Consider the following 27,999-nt stretch of genomic DNA (forward strand, 5'->3'; position numbering starts at 1 on the left):
GGTTACCTTACATCATCCTCTCTTTGACCTGGGAGAGGAAATTGATCCTTCCTTTCAAAGTTAAATTATAATAGGGTATGGAATTAACGCGAACACACATTTTACTTTGAACTGCCTAACTTTTCGGTTCAAGTTGCGCTCCTCGTGGTCCCAGGCCGACTCCATTCAATGATTTTTGAAGTTTTCTGATGATTATATTCAATGTTATTTGCATTTTTATCTCTTAGGCCAATAGTTGACCCTTATACGATATTACGAGGATATCTAGATTTACAAATTGGAATTACTTACCTCTAGTTCGTGGCAACATTAAACTTTGAAACAAAGAATTCTTGCAAAGCTTCTTGAACGTCCATTTTATTATTATACAATTTATATGCTTTAGCGTGCTTTCATGTATAGTACAGCGCATTTCATAAAAATGATTTTTAAAACCCCCTGCCGACAACTACACTGGATGTCGCCAATTTGTGATTACGCTAGTACACGCTAGACGGCGCTACTTGGTATGAGCGAATGCAATTTTTTGGATAAGATGTTTACCCATATAAGTGAAGTGATACGGCTACAAAAATGTATGTATTAGACCAGTAACATTGCATATTAGTATTCTTTGTGGAGTATTTTCTCAATGGATAGTATGCCTTGCATGCGATTAGTTCCGCAAACATCCGCCAGGGGCCGCCGCTATCAATAGTAGCAGGCAGTAAACAGAAAGGCACAAACACATTGATACAATGTTTATCTCCCGCCATCCCATATTTTGTAACGCGGTCATTCAACATCGTAAATCGTTATAATCGATTTAATTCAATAACTAAAGTTTATTAATAAAACAGACTGATAAAATACCAATACGTTTATTTATCTTTCAACAATAAAACTTATAATAACTTAGCGCTCACATATTATATTATAGTTTCGTATTTACATATTCTGATCTTAGAACTACTAAAGACTTTAATAGATTGACTTAGAACGAATACTTAATTATAAATTACGCTAAGAAACAAATACAATAGAATCGAGTTATATCTCCGGGAAAAAGATTTTGTAACATAATTTGGTATTTTACTTTTTATTGTACTACCGCAAGAAATGGTTACAGATTCAAAAGGTTGCCGAAAGTGTTAATAAGGTTTTTCTGTGGTTGTTAATATCATACGCGGCATTATTTATTTATGAAGGAGAACGAACTAAAAATAAATGAAGAGGTAGATATTATTTAGAGTCGTTTGTGACACAAAACACGCATTTTATTTGAGAATAAGTCACATTGAAGCGACTTCGTTTTTGTTCAATAATGTACACGAATCAGGCTTTTAGTTTCATTCATATCGAAGTTATACGAGGTCTAAAATGGCCTGAACTGCTTCGAGAAAAGGTTGTTACGGCCGTGCAGTTCTTTTTAGCTCCACTTGGTTGAAGCCTTGTTATGCCTTGAGATAATGCCATGTGCTTTGCATCCTACATTTATTATAACAAGTCATTCAACGACTCATACAAAATATACAATTCAAAAAGTAATATTAACTGGAATGTTCGAAATTAAATCAGTTTTAACATTACCTACCTACATAAAGTTTTGCGGAAGACTGAATTTATTAGTTCTAAAAAACTATATATAACTATAGCTTGAAGACATGACTGTATTTGAACCCCTGAAACACTTCACATCACATTCACTGGGGTTGTTGAACTATACAGAAGTCCGAACTTATTGCTTCCAGCAAACACTCGGTGGCTAAACTTTCTCTTCTGGCATTTGTAGCGGAAGACTTGCTTCTTCTGGCTTCTTGGCGGCTGCTGCTGCTTGTAGCGCTCTTCTGTGTCTCTTCTTGGTTCGTTCTTTGTGGAAGAAGAGCCGGAGATAGTGGCACGGGAAGACGACGCACTCGCCCGCAGGCTCTTCTGCGTCGATGTACACTCCTCGGACTATGACGGAGTTGGAGCAGTTCAGCAGTATCAGGAGTGTTAAGCTGATCACGTGGGAGCACCAGTTGCTGAGTTTTGGTGTTTCTGGAAAGATTATAAACAGTTTCGGTTATTGATTTATTAGTTAAAAGTATTTAGAAATGTCATCGCGTCGCGTCGAGAATTAATTTTTTTTGGGTTATGGTAACTCTAAATTTATTATTTGGAGCGAGAACTATAACTGTAGGTGTTGCTTATCGCAAAAGTTGTATAATTGTCTATAGAGAGTCGACCTTATTGCATCTTTCCATGAGGTGATTTAACTTGGCATTGGCATTTTATACTTTCTTTATAAGAAGAACTTACAATCTAGGTTATTTGAGCAGAATCTAAATAAGGATATAATTAACTTACCAGGGAAGAAGTAAATATCCAGCAAGCCCCAGACCCCCCGCCAGACGTTGACGGTGGCGACGAAGGACACGAGATGGTACACATCGGCCAGCAGCAGCCGCGGCGCTCCGTGCAGCCTCGCCGCTGACCAGCGCACGGGCGCCTGTAGGGCAAACGTCACCACTACTAACGCGTAGCCCACTATCTGTTGGACAAAAAACAATTTATTTTATTAGCAATGGATAAAATGTAGATAAAAATACATTATATTCGTTCATAGTGCGATGTCTGTTACACCCGAAATTGCAATAACAGTGTTGATCTTATGTTATAGGGGTCGAACCTATTGCCGTTTGCCCGGTACAAAACTTTGGGCTACTATTAGGAAATACTCTGCTATAAATTAGAAAATGCCAATAGTTCTCGAACCCGAGACTTTATTATTGGCAGTTGGATATACTTCTAAACGCGCCACATTAAACTTAAGGTTAAATCAAATGTAGATATAGAGAAATAAATATAATATAACAAAACCTCCATGCTGTTATAAATGCGGAAAATTTGTCTTCGGTAATTCCGTTATGCGTAAGGATCAAGAAATCATAGTTTAATATGTCTATTAAACTACTTAAACCTAATTTTAATGTAAGACTGAGGGTTTATAACATATCTTATTCACCGCACGTTCGACGATTATTACTTAATGCCATTAAGAATATTTTTAGTGTTCAGTAGCCGAGTAACCAAACACGAAACTCATAGAAATTTATGCCTGCTGTACTGACTAAAACTAATCAATAACCTTCGACTATAATGATTACATTCTTTGAAATTACTTCCTGTAGTCTGAATTTAAGTTGTGCAGTCGTAGAGGGTGCTACGGCGTAGCGGTTCTACACAAGTTATAGTGTTATGTTTGCGCATGTGTGCTACGTCCATCATAATTACTCATAATAATTAATGATGTGTTTGTCAATCAATAAGTTTATCTAATCACTAATGATATATGGTCATGATGTTGCATAAATAATAATCAATTTATTTGTTCAATTGAATAAATCTTTCCCACTCAAAAGCAAATATCCAGATAGTAATTTACTATCCAAAAATACCCAAATAATTGTAAGCCTCTAGGCAACATATTTTATCATAATATGTACAGGGTAAGGTAAACACAATAAATGAAATAAATAAATAAAAGTCATGTTCTAAAACCGTCTCTGTAAATTGAATTATCATTTTCATTACACACTAATTTCAAAATATTATGAAATGTGTATCTAAAAATAACACACACGAGATTTTAAACCGGTTTTTGTGAAAATATTTACATGTGTATGTCGCTTGTGTACCTAATTAGTTAAACAATTGAATATTTTTGATAACCTTATATGCCTATCTCTACAAAGGTATTGTCAGTATTATAATAATTATTTTGTTTATCTAATATTATAAAGTATTATTTGTAATTTAGATTCATGCGCTTAGGTAGAGGCTAGAGTAAAAGGTTTTATGATGCAAATGTGAATGACAGCGATACAGAAAAAGTTTTCATTGATCTGTAATGTGTGTTGTGGATCGTACAAATAATTGTCTCGTGTGGGAATCGAACCCACGACCTCGACGCAATGGTAGCAGCGTGGCGACCTAAACCACGGCGTCACGGCGGAAATCTAATAGTAATAGTATAGAACAATATTTATTAATAAAAGGAGTTGTATTTTCCACAAGCAATATTTATCTATGGTTACTGGTCAACACGGTGACAAAGTATTTCCCAAAGGCCTTCAACAAAGCTTAGGTTATGTATATTGACGTAAGTGGTGTATAAATTTATTTAATTGATTTAGTTTATAAACAGGAATTCATTTTTATTTAACTACAGTTATAATACTATAATCTATATTTAGTTATTTTTATCTTATTTACACAAATACGGGTGTTTCCACTGTACGTCACGTCTTTAATTAAACAATGTTTGCTCGTCATAAAGAAATGATACATAGAAAGCCTTTAAGATAGATTGTGACGACATTGTACTGATAAACAAGTAGGTAGTGTTATGTTGTTTAATTTGGATTATGTACAGGCGCCTAGTTTTACGTAACGTCTGCTTATTGATGAATTTAATGGTTATTCTTTAATAAAACTACTTTTATGTTTCTCAAAAGTTTACTGATTCCCATATGATATTACTTCTAGGTAGGATGGCTTCTGAATGGTCGATTATGATAAAGCAACTATTCAATTCGAATTATACTTGGTCAGTTTTAGTGTAACAATTTTGGATGCTTAACTTAATTTCGAGAAATTAATGTTCTAATGAACCTAGTTAAAGGTACTTTTTAAATGGAACCCAAAACAGTATTCGGCGTAATTATGAAAGGTTTCGTATTTGTTAACCCTCGAGACAGAAATGATTAATAACATTTAAAGTATACAATTTATAAATAAATTAACTTTGATCTTAACTTGATAGTAAGTCCAAACTTGAACGTAGCAAACTCTTTTATTGATTTTCGTGACCTCTTCTCTCCGAGGTTATGGTAAGCTAAATTTAGCCGTCGACATGACAACACGAGACAGGAGTCAACAACTTTTAGGGCGTCTGTGACACTGCACAGTGTACAACGTACAGCGGAACGGTAAACGGGAAGCTATCAAATCAGCAATGGTGTGACAATGAGCACGATGTGTTGGCACAAGTTTACAGATGAATTTCTCAACTAAGTACATGTAGAATATAATATCATAATATTAAGTCATTTAAGTTTGTACTTTGTAGGAAAAAAGTTTTCTAGATTTTGAGTTTTATTTCCAAAAACATCGTGACTATGTTTTGCCCAAAGACTGAAACTTGGTAATGAGTACCTAACTTTGAAATCCAAAATCTAGCTTTTGCTACCAGCTAGCTCTACACGCGGATTGTTTTATCTTTATTGTTAAATATGGCGCCTGTGTTTCGGGCCTAACTATCTCCATTATATGAAATCCGTATTGCTAGTTTGGGAATAAAAGCGTAACAGACAAACAGATTTTTGTTTTATAATATCAGAGTGAATAACCTGTGTCTATTTAAGATTACATTACCGAAAAAAGTTCTATAATTCAATGAAACAGATTTTATTAATCCAATCCAGAGTCACACTACCATAACGTACCTTACACAAGGTACTTGAACCAATTCGCATTACCCATTTATCTATTTAAAACACAATTGTATCTCTTTTCGTCTTAGATATAAATCATCCTTAGCGTTCAGGAAACCACCTCTTATACGATAAAGTCTTAAGCATATTAAATCATCACTCCGTCCATCATTCTATGAGGGAAGCGATGACGTCATCACACGTAAATAGCCCTCGGAATTAGACGGACATGTAATTTGCGTGCAAAATGTGTACGGTTTCAGGAACTCGGTAATGAAGTAAGTGCTTCAAGTTGTTTTGTTAAACAGTGTATTTCTGTCTGTGCTGTAATTTACAATGTCACGGTGATGCTAAACTGGGGATCGTTAGTTAGTATTGTTGACAAAGTTACCTGCATGGCTAATTTAAGTAAAAAAAGATAGAAAATGTTCTTGATATTTATTTGTAAAGAACTTTTAGTAAGTACAGAAAATAATTAGGTTGCTTTTTTAAAAGTATTTATCAACAAGACATCACGCCAGTTATACACGTTTCAACATTAGCTGTGTTAAGCCAATGAAATAGAGGGTGAGCTATTGTTATTGCATTCACATGGGGCTGAATTTTATAGCTTAAAGACATATACCAAATTAATCAATACATCATATTTTCAAAGTTGTATGATGATGATGCGCTATCCGACCGATTTCGGCAATAGCGACCACTTTAACTCCTAATTAAGTCGGCGCTGATGCGCACGCAAATGGCTTATATAGACAATTTAATAAGTTGTATAATGAATGCGTTAAATACACATTTCTAAATGCACAAAAACATAACAACAACAAATGTACATTTATATTTACATTTTCAAATGAACCGTGACTATCGTAAAAAGTATATAGTGAACCGTAGCTCGTAAACGCAAACGCTACATAATGCAGACCTAAATACCTTGACCTTCTCCGATCTTGATCCACTTGCCTCCACACCACGTGGTCAAGCCGTTCAAATGGACAGCCATTGTGCTCGGTATACGGCTAAGAATAGCCTATACCGTAATAAGTCATTGTAGCCTTTTACAAATGATAAATACTGAAGATGTACAGTCAGCTCCAAAAGTAGCTGATCAAACTCAATCTTTTGAAACCCTATATACTGAAGTGTGCACATTATTCAATGGAAAAAACATTTGCCTTTGATTTAAATGTTTAATTCTAACTCATTCTACCTGATTTTGATCAGTTATTTATTAAAGTTACGTAACACAGAGGTTTTGAAAATACGAAGTTGTTCAGCTAATTTTGGAGCTGACTGTACAATCAGGTTCAAAAATGTCTTAAAACTTCACTGTTCAAACTTCACTTTTTTATGAAAATTCCAATTGTATTACTGTTATTTGGTCGATAAACAATCCACAGTGTTTACAAAATTATGTTTATGTAAAGAAATAAATTGAACCCATTCATGTCCCACTGCTGGGCAAGGGTGTACTCCTGGAGTGAGGGAGGGAGGGATTAGGCCTAGGGTGTTAGACATGAAGTTAACATAAAGTATTTTTTATAGGTAAAAATTGAAAGGTGTTAACGTATTTTTAACTATGACCGTACATTGTAAATTATGTAAATCTCTATTTTTCCATCAGTGCATTAGTTATTGTCAAAATTTCAGTACTAATTTTAGCTAATAGATGTTCGCGAGTTTTGCTATTGTTGCGTAAGTCTATTAACGCACTTCTATACTAAGTATTGAATAGCTGAAATTGTGTAACGATTATATTCGCTTCAAAAAGTTAGTTACGTCTGCATAATGACTTGTGCTTTTGTATGTTTTAAATTAATTTTGAAGATTTTTCATCGTTTAGTAAAAATGGTAATAGGCTTCTTTCTCTGCATATCTCTATGGGAAAATGGATTGATTTTCCGTATGAAATGCTTAGACAATAATAATATGTGAAGGCACATTTTGTTTGCTTATAGAATTCTTCTGCTTCGTTGATTTAAGTGATGGGAAGATTGTGATATTGGTATGTAAACTATTACGTACCGTGAATGAATCATGATAGAATGTCTACGACACCATCGGCGAATGTCGTTCACAAGGGATTCCTTTCGCTATTTTGTTTAAGTTCTCAACTTGTTCTTGCAGCATAGTGGACTGAATTTCTAGATCCTCGCCCAGCAGTAAGATATTAACAAGTCATAGCTTTCTTTGTTTGCTACATGTCAATGAAAAAACTTACCCAAATTAATTACGATAATGTGGAAAAATACTATCAAATTAGGTATACGATTTTACTAATCGACGAAGGTAACTGAGTGACAGGTTTTTAATTAAACGAAGAGAAAACCCGAAAAGATTTAGTTATTCTAACGTCGGTTTAGTTTAGACCTAACTAACACATATCTCTAATAGGAAAATAGTTTATGAAACAGTCATTCAGTCCCGGAACGGTAAGACCGAAGACTCATTCAGATTATAGGCTATCGTCATAAATTATTGTGTTTCCGGATGGATTGACAACTACAATTCACATCTTAAAGAATAATTGTATATTTACTTAATATAGTTCTATACTAGCACAAGTCACTTGCTAGGTAATGAGAGATTGCTGCTCTTATTTTGAAAGACGTGAATCATTTATGTAGTTAAAAAAATGCATTCCCAATAATCAATGAAAATATCAGGCCAGCTGCCTGATATTTTGATTTTTTGGGTTGTAAAAATACGAACCAAATCCTCTTTTTAGCATGTTTTTGATAGAAAACATGCTGTTCCGATCCCACGTAACATGGGATATAAACAAAATAAAAAGTGGAAGGAAAAGGATAGTTTTGCAATTCAAACCCTAGTCTTAAAGGGTTTTTACAAAGGTACAATTGTTTACAATCCATACGTCCTAATTCGTGTTGAGTTAAAATCCAATAATAACCGAGTACGTATGGTTGGGGGACGCAAGACGGACGCCAGAGGAAGGCCCCAATTGCGCCCGCGTAAGTGGTCACTGACTCAATACCATGTAATGACCCATATGCGGAAAATGTACTCGTTTTTATATCGGAACATCTGTGTGTGCATTTGTGATTGTTCTTTTTGTTTTTTGTGAGTAATAGTTGGGAATTTGGGATTGAAATTGGTGTTTGATGGATTTTGATAGTAGATAGATGTTATTTAGTTAAATTGAGGTGTTAACTAGTCATGAATAGTGAGACTAATTTAAACTAATGTTATTATTATAACCGTTTACTAAATTGAAGTATGTTGATGTCAAATGACTCGAGTCCGAATGTTTTATTGTATTTTCTAACACAGGCAGGTAATCAATCAAATACTGCATTTATTCTTACTAATTATTTTATTTAATAATTAATTGAAAAAGTAATATTACTATAATAGTCTGGGTGTCAATACCTAAAGAGGTTTGATCTTAGCGTCTCAGCTATGTATGTAGTTAAATAATAGTTCCTCAGAATTCTAGGGAATCAGGTGAATCAGTAGAAGTAATTGTAGTTAGTTGTAAAGCAGTTAGCACCGGTATATTGTGACAGTTGTTATTGTATCCTAGTTGCCATAATCGTTCCTCCTTTGCTTCCTTTAAAAGGATCATAACTAAAGTCAGATGGAACCATTTAAAATGTATTTTCAAAGGTTTGGCCAAAGACTGGATTTATTAGCAAAATGCCTTTGGTATCCTTAACTATTGCACTATACGCCGAATAATCTATTTTAAAATGGCTTATTTTCCTAATAATTCTCAGTCTTAATAGTATCTATAATTTTCATCAATGATTCTCTCTATAAGCTCATTTAATGATCTCAGTAGTCAAATCTTTTTGTGAAGTATAAATGCCTAAACATATTTCATTGGATGATTATGACTCAAATATTTTAACTTAATCATAAAATGAGATAGCATTGCTCCAATCAGGTCACATCTCACATGACTCCGCCTACATGCTTACAAAACACCAACTTTATCTAAAAAAGTCCACAATGATAAGTCAAATCCTACATAAGACTTTCCAAATAAAAATTCGCAAATCTTTTTACAATATTTTCACATTTTATTTATCTTTACATTAAGATTATTTTGATAAGTTATCAAAACTAACATGCTATTAAAGGAATTAATAAAATAGGTATGAACTTTTCAAGTGGCGTGATTTCTGTCACTATGTAATCTATGACATTTCTGGAAAGTAGTTTGCACTGACTAAAAACGTGGCGAATATTTGCCTTCTTACTTTGATCAATATTTACATGCTTTTAAAAGATTATATAGTATTAGAGCAGTTTTCTCATGGTTATTACGACTATATTTTAATAAAACAATATTTAGAGTAGTGTTTTTAGTAAGTAAGTATATAAAAGATTACAATTTTTGTTTTAATTATGATGAAATTTATAAAAAATATTGGTCGGTAACTAATAATAGTTTGGTAAACATTATTTTAGGTAATATTCTGTCACTATCATAATACCTTAATCTACTTTCAGATTTCTCTACAATTAAATATTTACTTAATTACATAGTCATCATTTAAACTACGCACATGTACTTGTTTAACAACTTTGCTGTAATGCTTGATGTATTTAAATTGAACAAAGAGACGAAAATAGGCACATAAGTAGGTAAATAAATTTTAAAGGAATTTCCGCTTTTCCATAGTCACTGTTAGACAGCAAAAATTGCTGTTGCAATAAGCTCAAGATTATTAATTTTTATGAAATATGTAAAGATCTACGTAATAAAAGTGTAAAATAATATGATGAGAAATGTTAAATGTACATTTTTAACAATTGATGGTACCTACTTACAAAGAATAACTTCGTTGGACTCATAAGTTAATTATACAATCAGTCATGAATTTTGTAAAAAACTAATACTTAGGCAGTTACAGAAATGTTGTACAAGCTAGCTACTATAAGTTTTTAATATTTGCTAAAATATAATATAATAATTAGACAAGAAATTGATGCGAGCGAAGCATACTAAGTTTGTAGGAAAAGGGCCAGTGGCATTCTTTGGTGGCCCATGGGAAAAACGTATGACTTCGTGTATGAAAAATACTATCAAATTTTCCTAGGTTGCTGAAGAATGTTAAAATGAAGATCAAATGAGGTAGGAATAAAACCACTATTAATACTTTTTACCATTAGTTTCTAAAGTAAGCTTCTCACACGAGTTTTAACTACAAGATAAATTGGTATTGATATCTACCAAACGTAAGGTGAGTTTAGCAGCAGTTGTAGTTTGGTATTAGGCTCATTCCCTATTACACGGGACTAACATTGTTAATGACGAAACGTTTTTATATATCATGCACCTTCACCTACATACACCCTTACACTCTTATTTGATTTCATATTATTATGTTAGAGTTATATTTATTTGCTTCATGCACATCCAGTATGAAGTAAAATAAGTGTGTTACGATCGTAGCAAGTGGCTTCTTTGGTATCTGCTTTTCTGCGTGGAAAACAGATGCAAACTATAATACTAGCTTTTACCGGCATTTTCCCTTGGAAATGCTTAATTTTCCCGGGGTAAAAAGTAGCCTATGTCCTTTCTCGGGTATCAAAATATCTCCATATCAAACTTCATGCAAATTGGTTCAGTGGTTTAGGCGTGATTGAGTAACAGACAGACAGACAGAGTTACTTTCGCATTTATAATATTAGTATGGATGTGCATGCAAATGTTAGGTGTGACATGTAGTACTTACCAAAGACGTCCAACAGGACTTGATCTGATCATCAGGGAACAGGAATATGTCGAGCAGCGCCCAGGAGCCGCGCCACACGAACACCACGAGGGAGCCGACCACCGCCACAGAGAATATACAGTCGAGGATGTACAGCATCGTCTCTCTGCTGTTCTGTAAATAATATGTTATGTTACATAGATGTTTTGACTATACTAGTGTGGTGTGAGTGGTTGTGTGTACGACTATTGACCACGACGTCTGCTTTGATTCCTGGGTCGGGAAATGTGCTATTGCTATTGCATATTAGATTATTCCTATAAGCCCTCATACTATATTTTTGATGACGCTGCGATTGATAAGTTTGTCTGTAGTCCAATTTTCACGTTTATTAACTCACTTAGCCATAAATGTATGTTGCTTTTACGCTATATTACATAAGAGAACGTTATATAATAATATATATGCGATAAAGTGGACCTCTAGTTAAAATTAAAAAAGTAATTTAAATCACATGATGTATTAGACTTTATTGTTAATTCCAATTCAGATATTGTACCTGAGACCTTATGATCGGAAGCCTTTTAAATGGCAGAATGTAGATAATAAACAGCCCTAGGTTTTGGGCCATCACATAGACTTAAATTCAGACCTCAGGGTGACAATAACGCTACAGCAGGAAAGCGGTGACATAAAATATGGTTTATTTATGTTCAGTTTTTACTAGGTAAGTAGTTTATTTATGTATCTACATAATAATTCTATTAAGGACATTGAAATAAAATTCTTTTGCTATGAACCGTAACGAAAACATAATTTTCTATACCGATAACAATTTTCATTAACGTGTTTATTTCTTACACATTTGCAGTTTTACAATTGAAATAATTGTAGGATTTATGCTAAAAAATACAATTTTTTGACATAAAAATGTTGAATAGAAAGCTAATAGTTCAGAAGATGTATCTCGCGCTTGTTTTTAGCTTAAACTCTTGCTAATAACTTTACTTTCCTTAATATTTATATTATAATGTTTTGCGTTAAAACAAAAACTAACGATTGCATATTTACACAACTTTTCAAAGTATACCGTGTTAAGATTAATTAGAATACAAAGTTTTTCTAAGCTCATTTGCACCGTGCAAGTTTCAAGACAGATTTCAAAACAAAAAACATGAAATCCCACGGAAAATATCAATAACTTTTTTTATGAACTCGATAATAAAAACAATCAAGCATTTACTAGACTCCAAGGTAGGTTCTTAAATTTTATAACTGTACAAAATAATTAAAAGCATATATCACATTCTTACAAATTCATTCACAAACAAGTTCATTCAACAATCAAAGTGTGTGTTTGGCACATACGTTATAGTGTAGTAAATTATTAGTCTAGCTTATTGTCTTAATATAAAAATGGCATCTTATTTAATTTAGACGGGCAGAGATTTATCGATCCAACTATAATTTTCAACATTTTCCAGGGACATTATAAATTTTGTTAGGATTTCCATGTTCTTTACATCTATATGAAATCTTGCTCTTCCATATTTAGATACTATCAATATGATTGTATATAACTCATAAAAGGATTACAATTACTTATTTATTACTAGCTGACCCGCGCAATTTCGCTTACGTCCAATAAGAGAGAATGGGTGAAATTTTTCCCCGTTTTTGTAACATTAATTACTGATACTCTACTCCCTTTGGTCGTAGCGTGATGATATATAGCCTATGTCCTTTATCGGGTATCAAAATATCTACATACCAAATTTCATGCAAATTGGTTCAGTAGTTTAGGCGTGATTGAGTAGCAGACAGACAGACAGAGTTACTTTCACATTTATAATATTAGTATGGATAGAACAATATAAATCAGATACTAAACAAGTCAGAGGCAGCTTAACAACATAGTTGTGTAATGGCGCAGTAAATTGTTTACAAACTGATATCTTAGCTATATAACTTTTACTGCGCGGATTTAAACCTAATGCTCCCTAATATTCTTCTTAATTATATGACGTAGAATATCTATATTTGTGTAAATAGAACCACATATTTTAATTTATTTGTTCTAAGATTAGAGGAAGGTTTTTAGATACCTATGTTTCTAAGGTTATGGAAAATCTGGCACAAATCATATGGAACTTTTGTATAAGAGTCTCTTTTAACTTGTACTAAACTAACCAAATACTTCTTATTTGTATAGTTTGAAATCTAATTGTTGTAATGCATTTGGAAATATTTTCAAACGGTTACCTGTTCGAAAGGTATAGAATTGAGAAGAATAAGTTAGCCTCTCTTCCTTTCCCTTTTCCTCTCTTTAGCTTAGATTTTTTTATAAATATTTTTTGCGAACGAAATGAAAGACTTTAATAAGAAGTTTATGAATGACAATAACTGCTACATATCATGACACGTGCATATGATTAAAAGAAAATATGCGTTTTTATTTCCTAAAAAAATATAGGTAAGAGGAGTCTTCGCCGCGATTCTTTCGCGCGAAGCTTACGCCATGTATGGACCTAATATCTCGGTGAATTCGCGCGAAACGATTCGCGGCATATTCGCCCTTTTTGTAGCTAGATTCTCTACCACTATCGACTACCAACAACCGGCTAGCGCAACGCTCCAACGGGCGTCAATCGTAGGAAGTATTTTGCCAATACATTTTAAATGTCAAACTTACGATACACGATCGACCGACTGTAGAGACAGTACTGTACACGGTCTCAATGTTTACGTATTCCTACTATACAAATTATAGTCAGTGGGCGGATGATACTTATTGAATGAAACGCGAATGAATGGAACAACAGCTGATCCTATCAAGTACGTATTTCACTAATCTTAGAATGTATTTGTTTGTAAACCCTTAATAGTTTAATGAACTTACGATAAATGGAAATCAGGAAACAAACACGAATAGTTTCAATATCTAAGACATTAAATTAAATGATTAAATTTATTATCGTACTGTTAATTACTAAGTTGTTTTGTTCGTTGTTATGGGTTTTCTCTGAAATCACTGAACGGGTTAAAAATGCTATTAAAAAGCTACAATATTGTGTAGTTGGTAACGTAATAACATAAGTTCAGAGCATCTTTTAAGTATGAGAAATGCTAGAAAGATTGATTAAGTACTTCCAAAGCAATTTTGTGGCAAAATTATGCCGAAGGGCATTTATCTTTGGTGGATGGATTCTTAATGACGAGTAGTATCTTATACATCGATTGACATTAAAATTCATGTGTGACAATAAACGTACCATACACTTAACCACACAAACTTTTACTTTAAAATCATTAGGATAAAACGCAACTACCCCAAACTTTGAACTAAGATATAAACTTGATGGCCTGAATTAGGCTTTAAACGTATTGAGTGGCCGGTTCTGCTCAAAAGTGGATATATTTCGTCTTATACGGTCAACAAGTCCAATTTGGCATTGTACGGAGATTTAAGCCTTTTTGACATCAGCGGCAGTTTTTCGGCTCTATTCTACGAATCTACATGTTTTTGAGATCTGTATCATGTACTAGAGCCCAAAACAGTAATATGTGACCTGTACGAGTGTCAATTTATGCCCCTTTGGGCAAAGCTAAAAATATAACATCACATCCTTTTCGATGTCGTAAAGGCGTTCATAGTAAACAATCGTTTGTTTTTCTTTTAACAAGCTTGGCGAGTAATAGTATTCTTACTTTTTTCAACCTACATTCTATTTATCTTTGGTTTAGAAACTTAGAAACTATTTTTTGGATCAGTATAGTGATACTCTTACCAAAACGACTCTATATAAATCTGTACGTTACAACTAGCACGCTTTATTTACTGAGGGGAAGTTACTCATTATATTGCGTTTGTAATAAAAACACAGGTCCCTGTCCTGTAACCTTCGACTCACAATGATTTTTACGATCAATTTGACATCACCCTACGCAGTTTCCCATCAGGGGTCGGAGAGAGGAACCTAACATGATCTAACACGACTGCCAGGTACCAACCGTGCGGAACATGGTGGGCACTTCGAAGTAGTCCTGCGGCGAGTCCACGGCGACCGCGAACGGTGCCGCGCATATGTTCCGAAGGGCCCTCAGCGCCGCCAGCGACAGCGTGGCCGCCGCCGTCGTGGACAGCAGAGTCCTGGCACTGTCCCCCGTGCACTCATTGAGAAGGTTCCACACCCCGCGCCAAGCGCCCACGCACGCCACACCGGCGATACACGTACACAATCGCGACAGCACGTAGTAAGTCAACCGGCCGCGGTCCGGGCACAGGTGCTTGCTGAGCTGACTTTGGAACACGGAGAACAAGAGATCACAGCACAGGCCGAATGCGGCGCAAGCGGCCGCGCTGCCCACGGGCTGCTCGGGCAGCACGTACAAGTCCATGAGCGTCCATGTGGACTTCCAGTAGGTGACGACGGCGGGCGCCACCACGGCGCTCGCGAACAGCGCATCCGCGGATTCCAATAGCGCGGCGTGCGCGCGCGAGCCGCTCGCCAGCGTGTCGGCCAGGCCCGCTGTGCTCCCGCGCATGGCTGCCTCTGACTGAACCGTGCCGCGCCGCGCCCGGCTATTAGCGCCCTGCCGCCCGCGCCCAGCCTGACGTCGATGCGTCGATCTCGTTTGTTTTAGATAACGCCGACCGACTACGAACTTAGGCGTGATGCGTCTTTGTACAAGAGAGATAGTCCTTGTCATAAAATCTAAGTCCATGGAAGATAATTTTAAATTCCTCTAAATGTTTAACTTTTTATCTCTGTAAGCATCACGTGCTTCATAATTTCAGTAAAGAAGGCGTCAGAACATTATAAGCCTTTGGTGATTGCTGTAAGAAACTGTAAAGTTTCGTAGTACCAACGACCTTCGATTCTACACGCTGATATCAACAATTAAGCCTTCAACAGACTCTACGCATCAAAACCACACGTATTACGTCACAACATGAAACCCTTCAGTTCACCAATCTATCAAGATCATAATTACTTAGCATAAAAAACGTCTTCTCCGCCATTCATGAGTTTTCCAGTATATTTACAATCAGATAAGGCAAGTTTTCAGTAAGATAGAAGATAACTGTTTCTGAAAACTGACCTATCTGAACTACTACTGCCTTGAAGCACAGAGACATTCAGATCAAAAATCACTAAGCTGTTTTATAGACTGACTGCAGGCCTGAAAGCTCCATAATGATATAGTTTACAAATGTGCATCAGTGTAACAACAATTATTTTGCAAAGGTTTTTGTATAGAACTCATATTGATAGTCAAATCTGATTGTCTCTTCTTCTATCTTATAGAGCATGTTGCTGATTTCCTACTATTACAATGTTAGAAAGGTAATAATTAATCAAGGGTTGAAGATCATAAATCTTCACTCAATCAAAAAGTAGTAGTGTTTTGTAAGGGGTGTTATACACATGTTCATAAAGAGATATAAAGTGCTTATTATAATAGCTATCATGTCAACGTTATATTAAGTTAAAATCTAGATTTCGACATTGATTTCGATTCCGGAATGAGGATCCACTTTGTATTGTATTGGTGTCAATACTGTCAATAAACCAAACAACATGGAATTATATAATGCGAAAATACTTTTTCCACGACCTAATATATTACGATATGTTCCATGGTTATAGCGTTAGTAATCGTCCACAAATCACGTCAGTAGGGCCGGCCACAACTGCGTACTTCCTAGGCGAGCGGCCGTCAACGCAGTTTGGACGACCGACCTTTGTCCACTATTACTATAAAACAATACTATACTCATTGTTTATGATATAGTGTCCTAGGCCTCTCCTACAAAATCGCTCAATTTTGCACAATTAATTTGAACGTTACCTTGTCTTGTAGTCAAAAAGTCAAAAACTGCATTGCATTACAATACTAATAATAAACGGTGGAAATTATGATCTTTTTTCCGACGGCAGTGTATTTGACATATTTATCCCTTCGCCGTATATTTTTTCTACACACTTTTCAGGAGCGATTCAAAATATAACTTTATTTTTTACACGAAAAGGTACACAATTCGTTGCGATAATTCATAATAAAGGCGTCGCGTCTCGATGTGAGCTGACTCTTAGACGACAGAAGCAGTCGAGTAGATGGTACCTTTTTCTTAGTGCTAATTAGTTATTTATTACAACAAAGACAATAAAATATTTTGTTGGAGTTAAAGTATAGATCTCAGCAGTGATAGCCGAGTGGTTTAAGTTGGCACCTCCCACGAAAGTGGTCGCTGGTTCGAATTCAAGGCAATACACCAATGACTTTTCGAAGTGATGAAAAAAAATCAAAAAAAAAACTAGAAAACTTAAGACTCACTTACCTGTAAGCTATCGGGTTGCTAACAACAATAATTGGTTTAATAGCGCGATTTCCTAAAGACATTCCAAATTACTTTAAAAAAATAGTTCTTGATAAATACGATAGAGGCGCCCAGTTTTTGTAAAATTTCTTTTTGATCGAGCCTTCGTAAATAACTAACTGTAGCTACTGCCACGTAGAGGACCAGAAAGTTATTTTCTGTTGATTGCCCGAAGTAAGAAAAGTCAGAGACTACTTAAGAGAATAAGTAAAGCCATCCTACCTATCGGACACCGCTCCGACAGGTTTTTAGAGTGATAGAGTAAAGAACTGCTGTACTGTAGCGCGAATTTGTACAACTATCTATAGAAATTTTGTATGAAAAATTGATCAGCGCCCCTAGCGGATTTTAACAAGAACTATTTGCCAGCTTGAACAAAGGCAAAAAGTTCTTTGGCTTTAGGCAACAAATTTTCAGATCGAATCTTTTTTTTTTTTTTGGTTCACGTTAAATGTCAAGTATTTGATACTCGATAGTGCGCAAGTCCTCCAGTCAAATATCGGTTAAGATAACATTATAATTAAGTAAACAATAAAGCAGTAATACTTACAGGAATATTAAACCTAGTAGAGAATATATAGGTGGGTTCTTTGCCGTCGGTGACTAGGAAGTAAGGAGACGCGAGGAGGTTGCGCGAACTCCGCAGTACTGTGATTGTGATGTAGAACAACAAGGTTATTGCTGCTATCACTACTGGCCTGGAGACAAAACAAAAATACTTTTAATACTTATCTAGCCTAGCCTAACTATATTGGAGTAGGGATCTAGCCTCACAGTTGTCAGACTTTCAAACTTCTTACTACTGGTAACGACTGTCAAAGATCTTTTGTTTTTACTGTAAGTTATTGAAAGGATGCGCACTAGGCCTCCGTAGAACCTAAGGCCTAACCCCTCCTTCATTCGTCTTGCCCAGTAGTAGGACAGTGATGGATCATCAGTATTATACTAATAGTAGCTACTAATTAAATAAAGATTTTTAGTTTTGTTGATCAAGCTGTAAGACTTTTCAAAGTAAAGAATTTACAGAAAATCTTCGGCTTTTAGATATGCTCTCAAATCAACGAAACATGATGAGTGAAAACTATCGTCTGTTAACTGTTGCACGCTTTCTAAGTTAGGGAGCATTAAATCCATTTATAGGCCTTTCCCTATCATTGCAAAGAAGATAAGCGTCTTTCTAAATATACATAAGTCAACATTCTGCTAAGACCTACCTATGAGGGTCCTCTTTATTCGGAGTGACGGTATCTACAAAGGCGTCCAATAAACCCCATCCTCCCCGCCAGTGCATGATGTTGCACAGTATGAACACGTAGGTATACACTCGCGATAACATGCGCTCGGTGATCCAGCAGGCTGCTCCTCCGTTTGGGTTGCTGTAGGCACCCGCTGAACGGGCTAGGAGTTTCGTTCTGGAAGACAAATGGAAGAATTAATGTTATGTGTGAGTAGGAAATATTTGATTTGTACACTAATAAACTGGTTAAATTGTGGATACACAAATTCAGAGCTAAAAACCACTACCAACCTCAGAGCACGGACATAATGAAGCTATAATATTATAATGTTACGGGTCTCAAAGAATCCGCAACCGTTCTCCTATGACCGGTTCGCCATTGGACTGTTCGTCGACAGGATGATTCATTTATTTCCTTTTCCCCAACAGAGTCTTTCACCTATGGACATTGCGTCGACAGAAACTTTCATCTATGTCAATTTCGACGACAGGTCTTTCCAGCTACAGAATATTCCACCGACACGACGATAAACCTATTACTCTGGTAACTACAGACCTTTTCATCTAAGGAGAATAGGCTGTCAATTTTATCACAAGCGATAAAACAAAAATATACATATCTAACAGCTACAGCTTACTGTATCTTTACTAAGAGAACAGGGGTGGTTACTTGCCCTAGAGAAGTCATTATTAAGAGCCTTTTAGCTTAAGTAGAACACTAATAGAGTATGTAGTATTTCGTAGTATGTAAAATAAATGAATTGTAACGCAATATTAACATAGATCATTTCCGGTGCAATACATAGTAAGTAAAGGATGCAACTGTAGTATCTATGCACATGCAATAAAATTATCACTACAATAATTACGTATAAGATAATTTTGTTGTTTTATTTTCATAGAATCGAATAGGATGTAAGTAATCAAAACTACATAAATGAGTAGTTAATGCTTTTTTATAGGTAAGACTAACTCATTTTGAGAATTAAGTTCTTTATGTTGTAAGCAAAGTTTGACTTCTCTAGGGCAAGTAACCACCCCTGTTCTCTTAGTAAAGATACAGTAAGCTGTAGCTGTTAGATATGTATATTTTTGTTTTATCGCTTGTGATAAAATTGACAGCCTATTCTCCTTAGATGAAAAGGTCTGTAGTTACCAGAGTAATAGGTTTATCGTCGTGTCGGTGGAATATTCTGTAGCTGGAAAGACCTGTCGTCGAAATTGACATAGATGAAAGTTTCTGTCGACGCAATGTCCATAGGTGAAAGACTCTGTTGGGGAAAAGGAAATAAATGAATCATCCTGTCGACGAACAGTCCAATGGCGAACCGGTCATAGGAGAACGGTTGCGGATTCGGTCTCAAACGCAATTGAAAATGAAATGTTAGAATACCTAATTTCTCTACTCGATGTTTCAATCAAATTGGAAAGCTGATTAGAAACTTCAAATTATAGTTCGATAACAGAAAGTATAGGTACTTATAACAAGTTTATTTTCTATTTCAATTGAAATAGAATATACCTCTTTGGGACTGAACGTACGACTTCTAAAACTGTTAATTAATGATGACAATAGATTTAATTTTGGTAACCGATTCCTTTGCTTAATATCATATAGGTAGTTACTCTTATTATCATTATAATCTGAAATAACAATGATCCAATTATACTGTGTAAGTCTTAAACAAATTTAAAACTACTTGTACTTTTACAAAAATAGATATCCGATATTCTTTTACTTAGCATGATAAATAAATGGAGGTTACGCTAGGCTCTTAAACTGGGTTCAAGGCAAATAATGCGATTTTTCTAAGATGACGCCTTGTTGAGTAATAATCCTATTACTACCAACATGCTTACTGCATTACACGTAATGCTACTACGTTCATATGACATAAAGCATTTCAAGAAAATAAAACATTTGTTTAACTTCACGCTTGTTATTATCCAAAGGTGAGCAAAGTACTAAAAGGATTTTCCGAATTCTATTAAACTTTCTCATAGCCTGGAGCTTTAGTTGACTAGTTTATTGGAAATAGCTGCAGCATAACTGGGCACCACATAATAATAATAATGTCCTAGCCGGTATCTAGCGGCTACAGGGGTCAGTTTCATTGAAACTGGCCAACGGTGCAGAACTTGATTTATAGTGTCCAAGTGTGTGCACAATACACAGGTAGACTCTTTATTCTCTTACTCTCATAACCCGGTGGGACAGATAGTCGTCACGACCAGTGAGAGGTCAGGCGCAGGACCGACCACGAAAAGTAAGTATATTTCAGATACCTTTGCTTATACCTTCGTATAACAAGCATTATCTATACTTATAATAAATCTGTAGAGAGGTCAATTCTGTACATTGAATATATTAAAAAAAAAACCAATGGGGGATGTTTAGTAACGGATACTGATACCGAATCTGCAATTTATAATTTTCTTTTCTGTCTGTCTGTCTGTCTGTCCTCCGTCTGTATGTTACGCTATCACGTAAAAACTACCGGATAGAATGCACTGACATTTGTTATATGCATAGAATAAGTAGTGGAGCAAGTATTGGGATACTTTTTATCGCATAAAATTTCATAGATTTTTAGAAAATTGAATAAAATACGTAGAAATCGTTTGAACCTGCGTTTTCCTAAAGAGACCATAGATGGCATTGCAATTCATTTCACAACATTCGCATATGGTTATGGTTATGGTATGATATATTAGGCCCAGCGCAGACAGACCGGAATAATCCTCGCGCGGTCTCGAGCATTTTCTTTACGGCTCGCGGATGCTCGAGCATGCTCGCGACTGCTCGAGCCTGCGCGAGGAAAACTTTCTAGGTTACCATTCTTCATTAAACAGGCCAGTTTTCGTGAAAATTCGTCAACGATGGTAGACTGGGCCATGATTATAATTGCTCTTTTGACTGAAGAAGAATAAAAATGACGTTCTCTCTCTTTAAACTCAGTAACAACATTGAAATTTTTCGTATGATGCTCGCGCGTCCTCGAGTATGCGCGGGGATACCCGCGCATCCTCGAGGACGCGCGAGCATTTTTTGTCAGGTTCAAGCAATTATGCACTTTATTTTAATTAATTTAAAGTTGATTTTCAAGTGCGTTAAAAAAATCCTCTCCGCTGCGCTCCTCTTGGTCTGCGCTGACCCTTACACAAAAATGTTGGTTTACGTGGTTCCGGTGCGGTCGGGATATCCTAGATGGCAAACCGAGTAATTTCGTTTGTAGTCGTTGTTCGCCGCAACTAACAGATGACGTTGTAGTTCGTAACACGTAACCAAATTAATTGGTTGCATTAATGAAATAAATTGGATAGCTATGAAACAGACTATGTGGTAAGTTTTAAAAAATAAACGACGGATGATATATAAAAAATAATTACGGGTTACGCGGTTTCGGACGTATCAACGCAAGTATACCTACATTATTACGCGTGTGAAGAGCTGCGGCACAGATAGGTCTGTCTGTACCTATAATAATATTCTGAATCCAGGCGGGTAAGCAATGGTCAGTTTATAATAAGGTATTATATTTTACACTGTAAACTGGTACGGATACAGACGAGAGCGGAAAAGAAGGTAACCACAGGAAATCAGGCCTGCCTGAGCCTGTGTCACATTGTGTGCTCTTCGGGTCCCTTTCGTAAATAACCATTAGATGACAAAAGAGTTGTTAGCATTTTTATGTGTAGGTGTGTAGGTAGTGCTTCGCTCAAACGAATAAGCAACAGTACGAAATTCACGCGAGCAGAGCCGCACGGGTCAGCTAGTATATATATAAAGTAAATGAAGATAGAAAAGTAGTACATACCTAACTAAAGCAAAACATATATGTATAACAATGCCCAGTAAATAAATCTGAGCGTATGGGAACAGCTCCGGGTTTTGTTCCATAATGCCCCATGTTCCTCGCCACACGCTCACCACTTGCGGCGCTACGATGAAACAGGAAAATACTGCGTCACCTGTGAACAAAATGTTGATTTAAAAAAAATACATGTGAATGATTTTTTTTGCATAAGATTATTTGTTTATCGAAAAAAATTGGATTAATAATTTTTTTTCGACGTATAGTTTTACGCAAGTTAGTTCTATGTATATCTTTGCCAACAAAATCAACTACTTTGTAACTGTGATATTATCATGATTATTGGGCTTTATGTGTATCGAAAAAAATAGAATTCAAGTATTTTTCCTTTGTTACGTAACGCACAGGATAAGTAAAAAGCCTCGACCCGATCAATTGGCTCATTTCAGATTAAATTAGTGTGAAAAATGCTGAAAACTGATGAGTAATGTAAAGTAAGTGGAAAATACCCTTCTAGAACATCTACGATGATTGCGCAAAAAATACTAATCAAATCGAACTAGATTAGGTTTATTGATAGTTTTTGTGGCAATGCAGGCTAAAGTGGTAAAAGAACTTGTAAATAAAAACTTATAGTTTACGAACTCTACATAATTATATTATTTTTCTTCCTGTTCTCTTTACTATTTTTTTTTTCTAGTAAAAATATCAACACATCCAATGTTTGAATTAGAGATTATTTTTCAAATAATCGAGGATCGTAGGAGCACATCCGTTATTTTTCCATTGAAACCTTTCAGACCTCAATTTAATTTTCAAAGATAAGCTCTGGCCTTTATGAAAGGTAGCTCTCTCTCATCTCTCACGACCTTTTTATAATAAAAATATCTAAATTAGCCATCAATCAATGAAGTTTTGTAATAGTAACCTATACCGTAGCTAGCTTCATCGCAGCTGCACTCCTCGGTCGGGATGCTGACGCAGGACTCCAAAGACTCGGTCTTCTGCAGCTTCTCAATAGACCCGGTCTTCTCGTTCTTCTCGAAACTTCTGTGCGGCCCTGGCAGAAGGCTTTCGGACAAGTTTGGTGGCATCTGAAATTCATATTGAATACTACCGTTAACATTTCGACTGAGACATTCAGAATGCTGTAAAAAAATGAATAATGAATTAAAAAAATTAAGATACCGAAGTACCGGAAAATGGGGTTGCTGTAGGAAAATATGGGGTAATTTGATTATAGAAATAAGTAAATAGCTCGCATAAAAAGCTAGCGACGAGTTGAGTTTTTCGGCACTTAGTACTAAATTATGCTATGAATAAAATTGTAGAATTTTAAAAAGTATAATTATTAACCCCTTAACATGCCCATTTCTTTCCATTTTAACCTTTAATTAGTAACCCTGTTTTACTCGTACCTAATAGGAAAGTTATTATTTTCCTAAAGAGCAACAACAACCCTGAGTGTATTGAAGGCGTTAACACGGCTTAACCACACGCGAGAAAGAAAGTAGAAGCTAATTATTATAATTAAAAAAACTGCATGATTATACTTCATGCAAGAATAGAACTTCTTATTTCCCAGCAAATAAATATTCACCGCCTATCATTTTTGCAATAGTATTGCTCACTTGTGACATTGCTTTTGTTAAATAAAACGGCGCTGAGTGAATAATCTATGCAACGAATGTGTTATCTTTTAATGTAAATAAATACAGAGCAGCGTCATTTTATAAAATGAGATTAGACTATTTGTACAATAAACTGTTTAACGTTTCGACAGCACGTACGATTGAAGACCTTTAGCAACAGAACGACCTTAGTGGGTATATTCTCGCAATTAAACAGTTATACTCTCCATGTATTATGTTTACTCTAAAATATTGTTTTTTGACATTGAAAGAAATAGTTATTTTAGTAAAAAATATTCATATGCTTGAATATCGTAGAATGGAATGACTATAAAAAAAAATAGCTTCATTTAATTATTTAAATAAGTAAATAAATATTTACTTAAATATTTCAATTTACTTAGCTTAGCTAGCGACGAATTCAATTTTCCCATTCTTAGTACTAAATAAAATAAGTAATAGTACGAACCGAATAAGTGAGTCGAGTAGGTTTTGTTGTCCAGTAAATATTGCTGAACTCAACGTGCTGAACCGAATATGCGTGTAGGTACAGCAAACTTAACCTGCGCTGAAACGTCAGTCATTCTGCACAATCGAGGATTTCTAGAAACTTCCAATAGTTGCTTGTTTCTCTAAGACCCTGAACGTGAACTTACGTTCAACTCTATCACAATCATTATCGTTTGTCCGAAGGTCTTCATGTCTATCGCCAAGAAAAACTCACAATAGCCTTAAAAAAGCACTCGTTTGAATGACAAAGAAAAAACTATCACTTTTCCTTTGTTACGCTTTTATTTGATAGAAAAACTGCAAACAAAGTCATTCGGTATAGTTTTTATTTATGTAATAATGTTTTATTGAATAATGTTCTTTTCTGTATAGTAAATCGTTTATTGTTTGAAATAAACTCCATTGAAATGATAAACTAAGCTAATTTAGTCATTATTATTCTGTTCTTTAAATTAAATTAACTATTTTATGTTTTCCCGAATACAGCAAGGTTTGAATGCAAAGGTTTCGAACAATACGTCTTTACCTTTTAGTAGTACATCCTACGCAAAATGAAATGATGTAATAAAGATTTTCCGACGTGCATAAAATTATGTAGATTAAAAATATAATTATTGCCGACCGACCGACGCGTATTGCTATTATAAATCATTGATTTATTGTAAAGTATTTAGAATATGTAGCGTTTGCCACCTACACGAATCTTCGAGAGCTAACATTCATCATATAACATTAACACACCAAAAACATTTCGAAATATCTTTTTTATAAGAATATTTTTTCTCTAGCATTGATAAAAAACATCGTAATGAAGTCTTACGTGCAGAAGCGTTCTTTTGACCATTGCTTGAAGGGATACAAAGTGCAACCCACTCTTTAGGTAGCTTGGTGGACTCAAGACCTGATTTATTCTTAACACGTAAGATAATCTGGGATCAAAAGCGGGATAGTTATGCGCTAAATTTATTTAAAATGATGATATCATTATGCAGAACTTAAGTGATATTGGTACATATTCCCATAATAAATGTATAATTTATTGTAATTGTTACGTATACACTTGTTAATAACTTAAGTCCATACACTACATTGTATCTAAACTAAATGGCCTTGTTTATTTATTTACTTTGCAATGTTATATTAAGGTAAACAATATTGTTACATATTTAATCAATGTAGCTAATCTATTATCGACTACAACCCGCGCAGCTTCGCGCTCAAATTTTCTTTGCATTTTTTTTCTCTCGGTAAAAACCTTTCCCGTGTCTTTAAGACGTATAAGTCGTATTGGTTGGTGATCCATTTTGGGTCTATCTCACTAGTCCCGTTGAGTTGTCCCGTGACAGGACAACTGGCACTATTTTGTCCCAGTTGTCCCGTGGCGGGACAAGTGACACTGTCTTGGTAGTGCCAGTTGTCCCGTTGCAGAAAAATCACGGGACTAATGGGACAGACGGAAGTGTCAAAACAACTGGTTCCATTGAGTTGTTCTGTGACAACAGGTACTTAGTACATTGGTAAGGTCACAGGACAGCTCAACGGGACTAGTGGGATAGACCCTCCATTTTTATGTATTAAGAAGAAGAAGAATCCCTTTTCTTCATAAAAAAACGTAAAATAACTCATAGTGGCAAAGCTGCCAGCATTCTGGACATTTCGCCGGTCGACGATGATGAGGAGGAATACTACGACACACTCCTCTTTGTTTGTACATATTGTGAATATTATTATGTTATTATTGTAATTTATTTTTTATTTCGAATTTAGTTGAGAAATAACGTACATAAATATGAGTGATGCAGGGAAAAAATCTCTCTCTAAATATTTATAAACATAACTTTAAGCTATGAAGTATTAAGTGCCCAAATGCATTATATTTTACCAGTCTCCCCGTTTAATATGTTCAAAATATCTACGCTAATATTACGCTCATAATAATACATTAATAATATGTGTATGCTAATTTGTGTAAGTGCTAACTGCGCCTATGTTGACGACCTTATACAGTACACTTATGGCTTGTTTGACTTATTATCATTATTAAATGTACACGAGGTACACGACACGTGCAGTGAAGAAGATCCCCGGTAAATGGCTATGTAAGATTGTTGATGGCGAAACCCGGGTGTATGTCATGTATGACATACAGCCGGGTTTCGCCATCATGAATCCGATCAGTCCATCCAATCAATTCGGGTATAACAGGCGTGATACTATGTATGTTTGTAACTTGTCATTACCTTTCTACGGGGCATTATGGAATTCAGTCTCTCTCACTCACTCTCTCTCATCGTATGGTTAGTGGAAAACCTAGTGTCAAAGTAGTTCAAGCCGCCCGAAGGCCTTTGACGTGGCTTAACGACTGTTATCTTAATAGACAACAACCGGGACCGACTTTTAACGTGCCCTCCGAAGCACGGAGACGGCCAGTTCAAATACCACAATGCGGTCACCTAGGGAATGACCGCGCCAAGGTTTGCTTAACCTACAGTTCGTTTACCGAACGGTGAGCGCATCTAGCTATGGGCGAATTCAATGACCCATAGCAAAATGTATAGTAACTTGAAAAGTTTATCATAGTATCATACTCAAATTAAATATCGGGAAAAATAGGGACACGTACATTCTTAGGTTTTAGTTAAATAAAAGCCAATTACTTTATTGTGACTATACCTAATACGTAGCGTTTCCTCAAGAAAAAGAAAGGGAGTAAGTAGATATTCATGCCAAGCTCAAACACAATAGTCAATTATTACAGAAAACATGGAAAGCTTGGAATATAAACAAACACAAAATTATATAAAAACTAAATGCATCGCAAAGAAACCTATATTTTAGTATAAGAATATAACAATTTACGACGAATTATCAAATTCCGATTTTACCTGTTATTTAGCCTTTATATAATAGAAATTAAAAACATGATTATAAATACAAATAATGGAAAGAAAGTAAGCATTTTGGTTAGTCAAAAACAATTTTAAATAAATAAAATATATTTAAATAATTATTGAAAGATAATTAATACTCACGCCATCATCCAAGTTGATTTTCATCTTTCGAACTCCAAAAACAAAATAAAATATCACTTTTAAAAAAGGAAAACAAGTTTGGCGGGAAAGCTACGCGATCGCCCGTAGAGCGCTACGAACGAATTTAGTCTGTGCCCAGTGTGATCGCAGATAACAATAACTAGAGCCACAGACAATCCAATGTGAAGGCCAGTGATAAACGTAAACGATGACGAAATAAATAACTTTAAGAACATTAATTACATCGAAATC

The 27,999-nt window shown here is 35.3% G+C and overlaps 1 protein-coding gene across 2 annotated transcripts; it reads right to left on the bottom strand.

Moving 5' to 3' along the window:
- Window positions 1–850: 850 nt before the first annotated feature.
- fusl (transmembrane protein fuseless) lies at window positions 851–27,886 on the bottom strand. 2 transcript variants are annotated; one of them, XM_076118507.1, is made up of 8 exons: window positions 27,748–27,886; window positions 23,503–23,668; window positions 22,578–22,731; window positions 18,737–18,934; window positions 18,073–18,220; window positions 11,162–11,314; window positions 2,329–2,512; window positions 851–2,019 (listed from the first exon to the last, which is right to left on the bottom strand). In XM_076118507.1, the coding sequence occupies exons 1-8, from the start codon at window positions 27,769–27,771 to the stop codon at window positions 1,745–1,747; spliced, it is 1,302 nt and encodes a 433-aa protein (XP_075974622.1). In that variant the 5' UTR covers window positions 27,772–27,886; the 3' UTR covers window positions 851–1,744. The 2 variants fall into 2 exon arrangements, with proteins under 2 accessions (XP_075974622.1, XP_075974621.1); XM_076118506.1 differs by lacking the exons at window positions 18,073–18,220; window positions 18,737–18,934; window positions 22,578–22,731; window positions 23,503–23,668; window positions 27,748–27,886 and adding an exon at window positions 15,152–15,729.
- Between the last annotated feature and the right edge of the window lie 113 nt (window positions 27,887–27,999).

The sequence above is a fragment of the Anticarsia gemmatalis genome, chromosome 9 (assembly GCF_050436995.1).
Source record: "Anticarsia gemmatalis isolate Benzon Research Colony breed Stoneville strain chromosome 9, ilAntGemm2 primary, whole genome shotgun sequence".
Taxonomy (NCBI): domain Eukaryota; kingdom Metazoa; phylum Arthropoda; class Insecta; order Lepidoptera; family Erebidae; genus Anticarsia; species Anticarsia gemmatalis.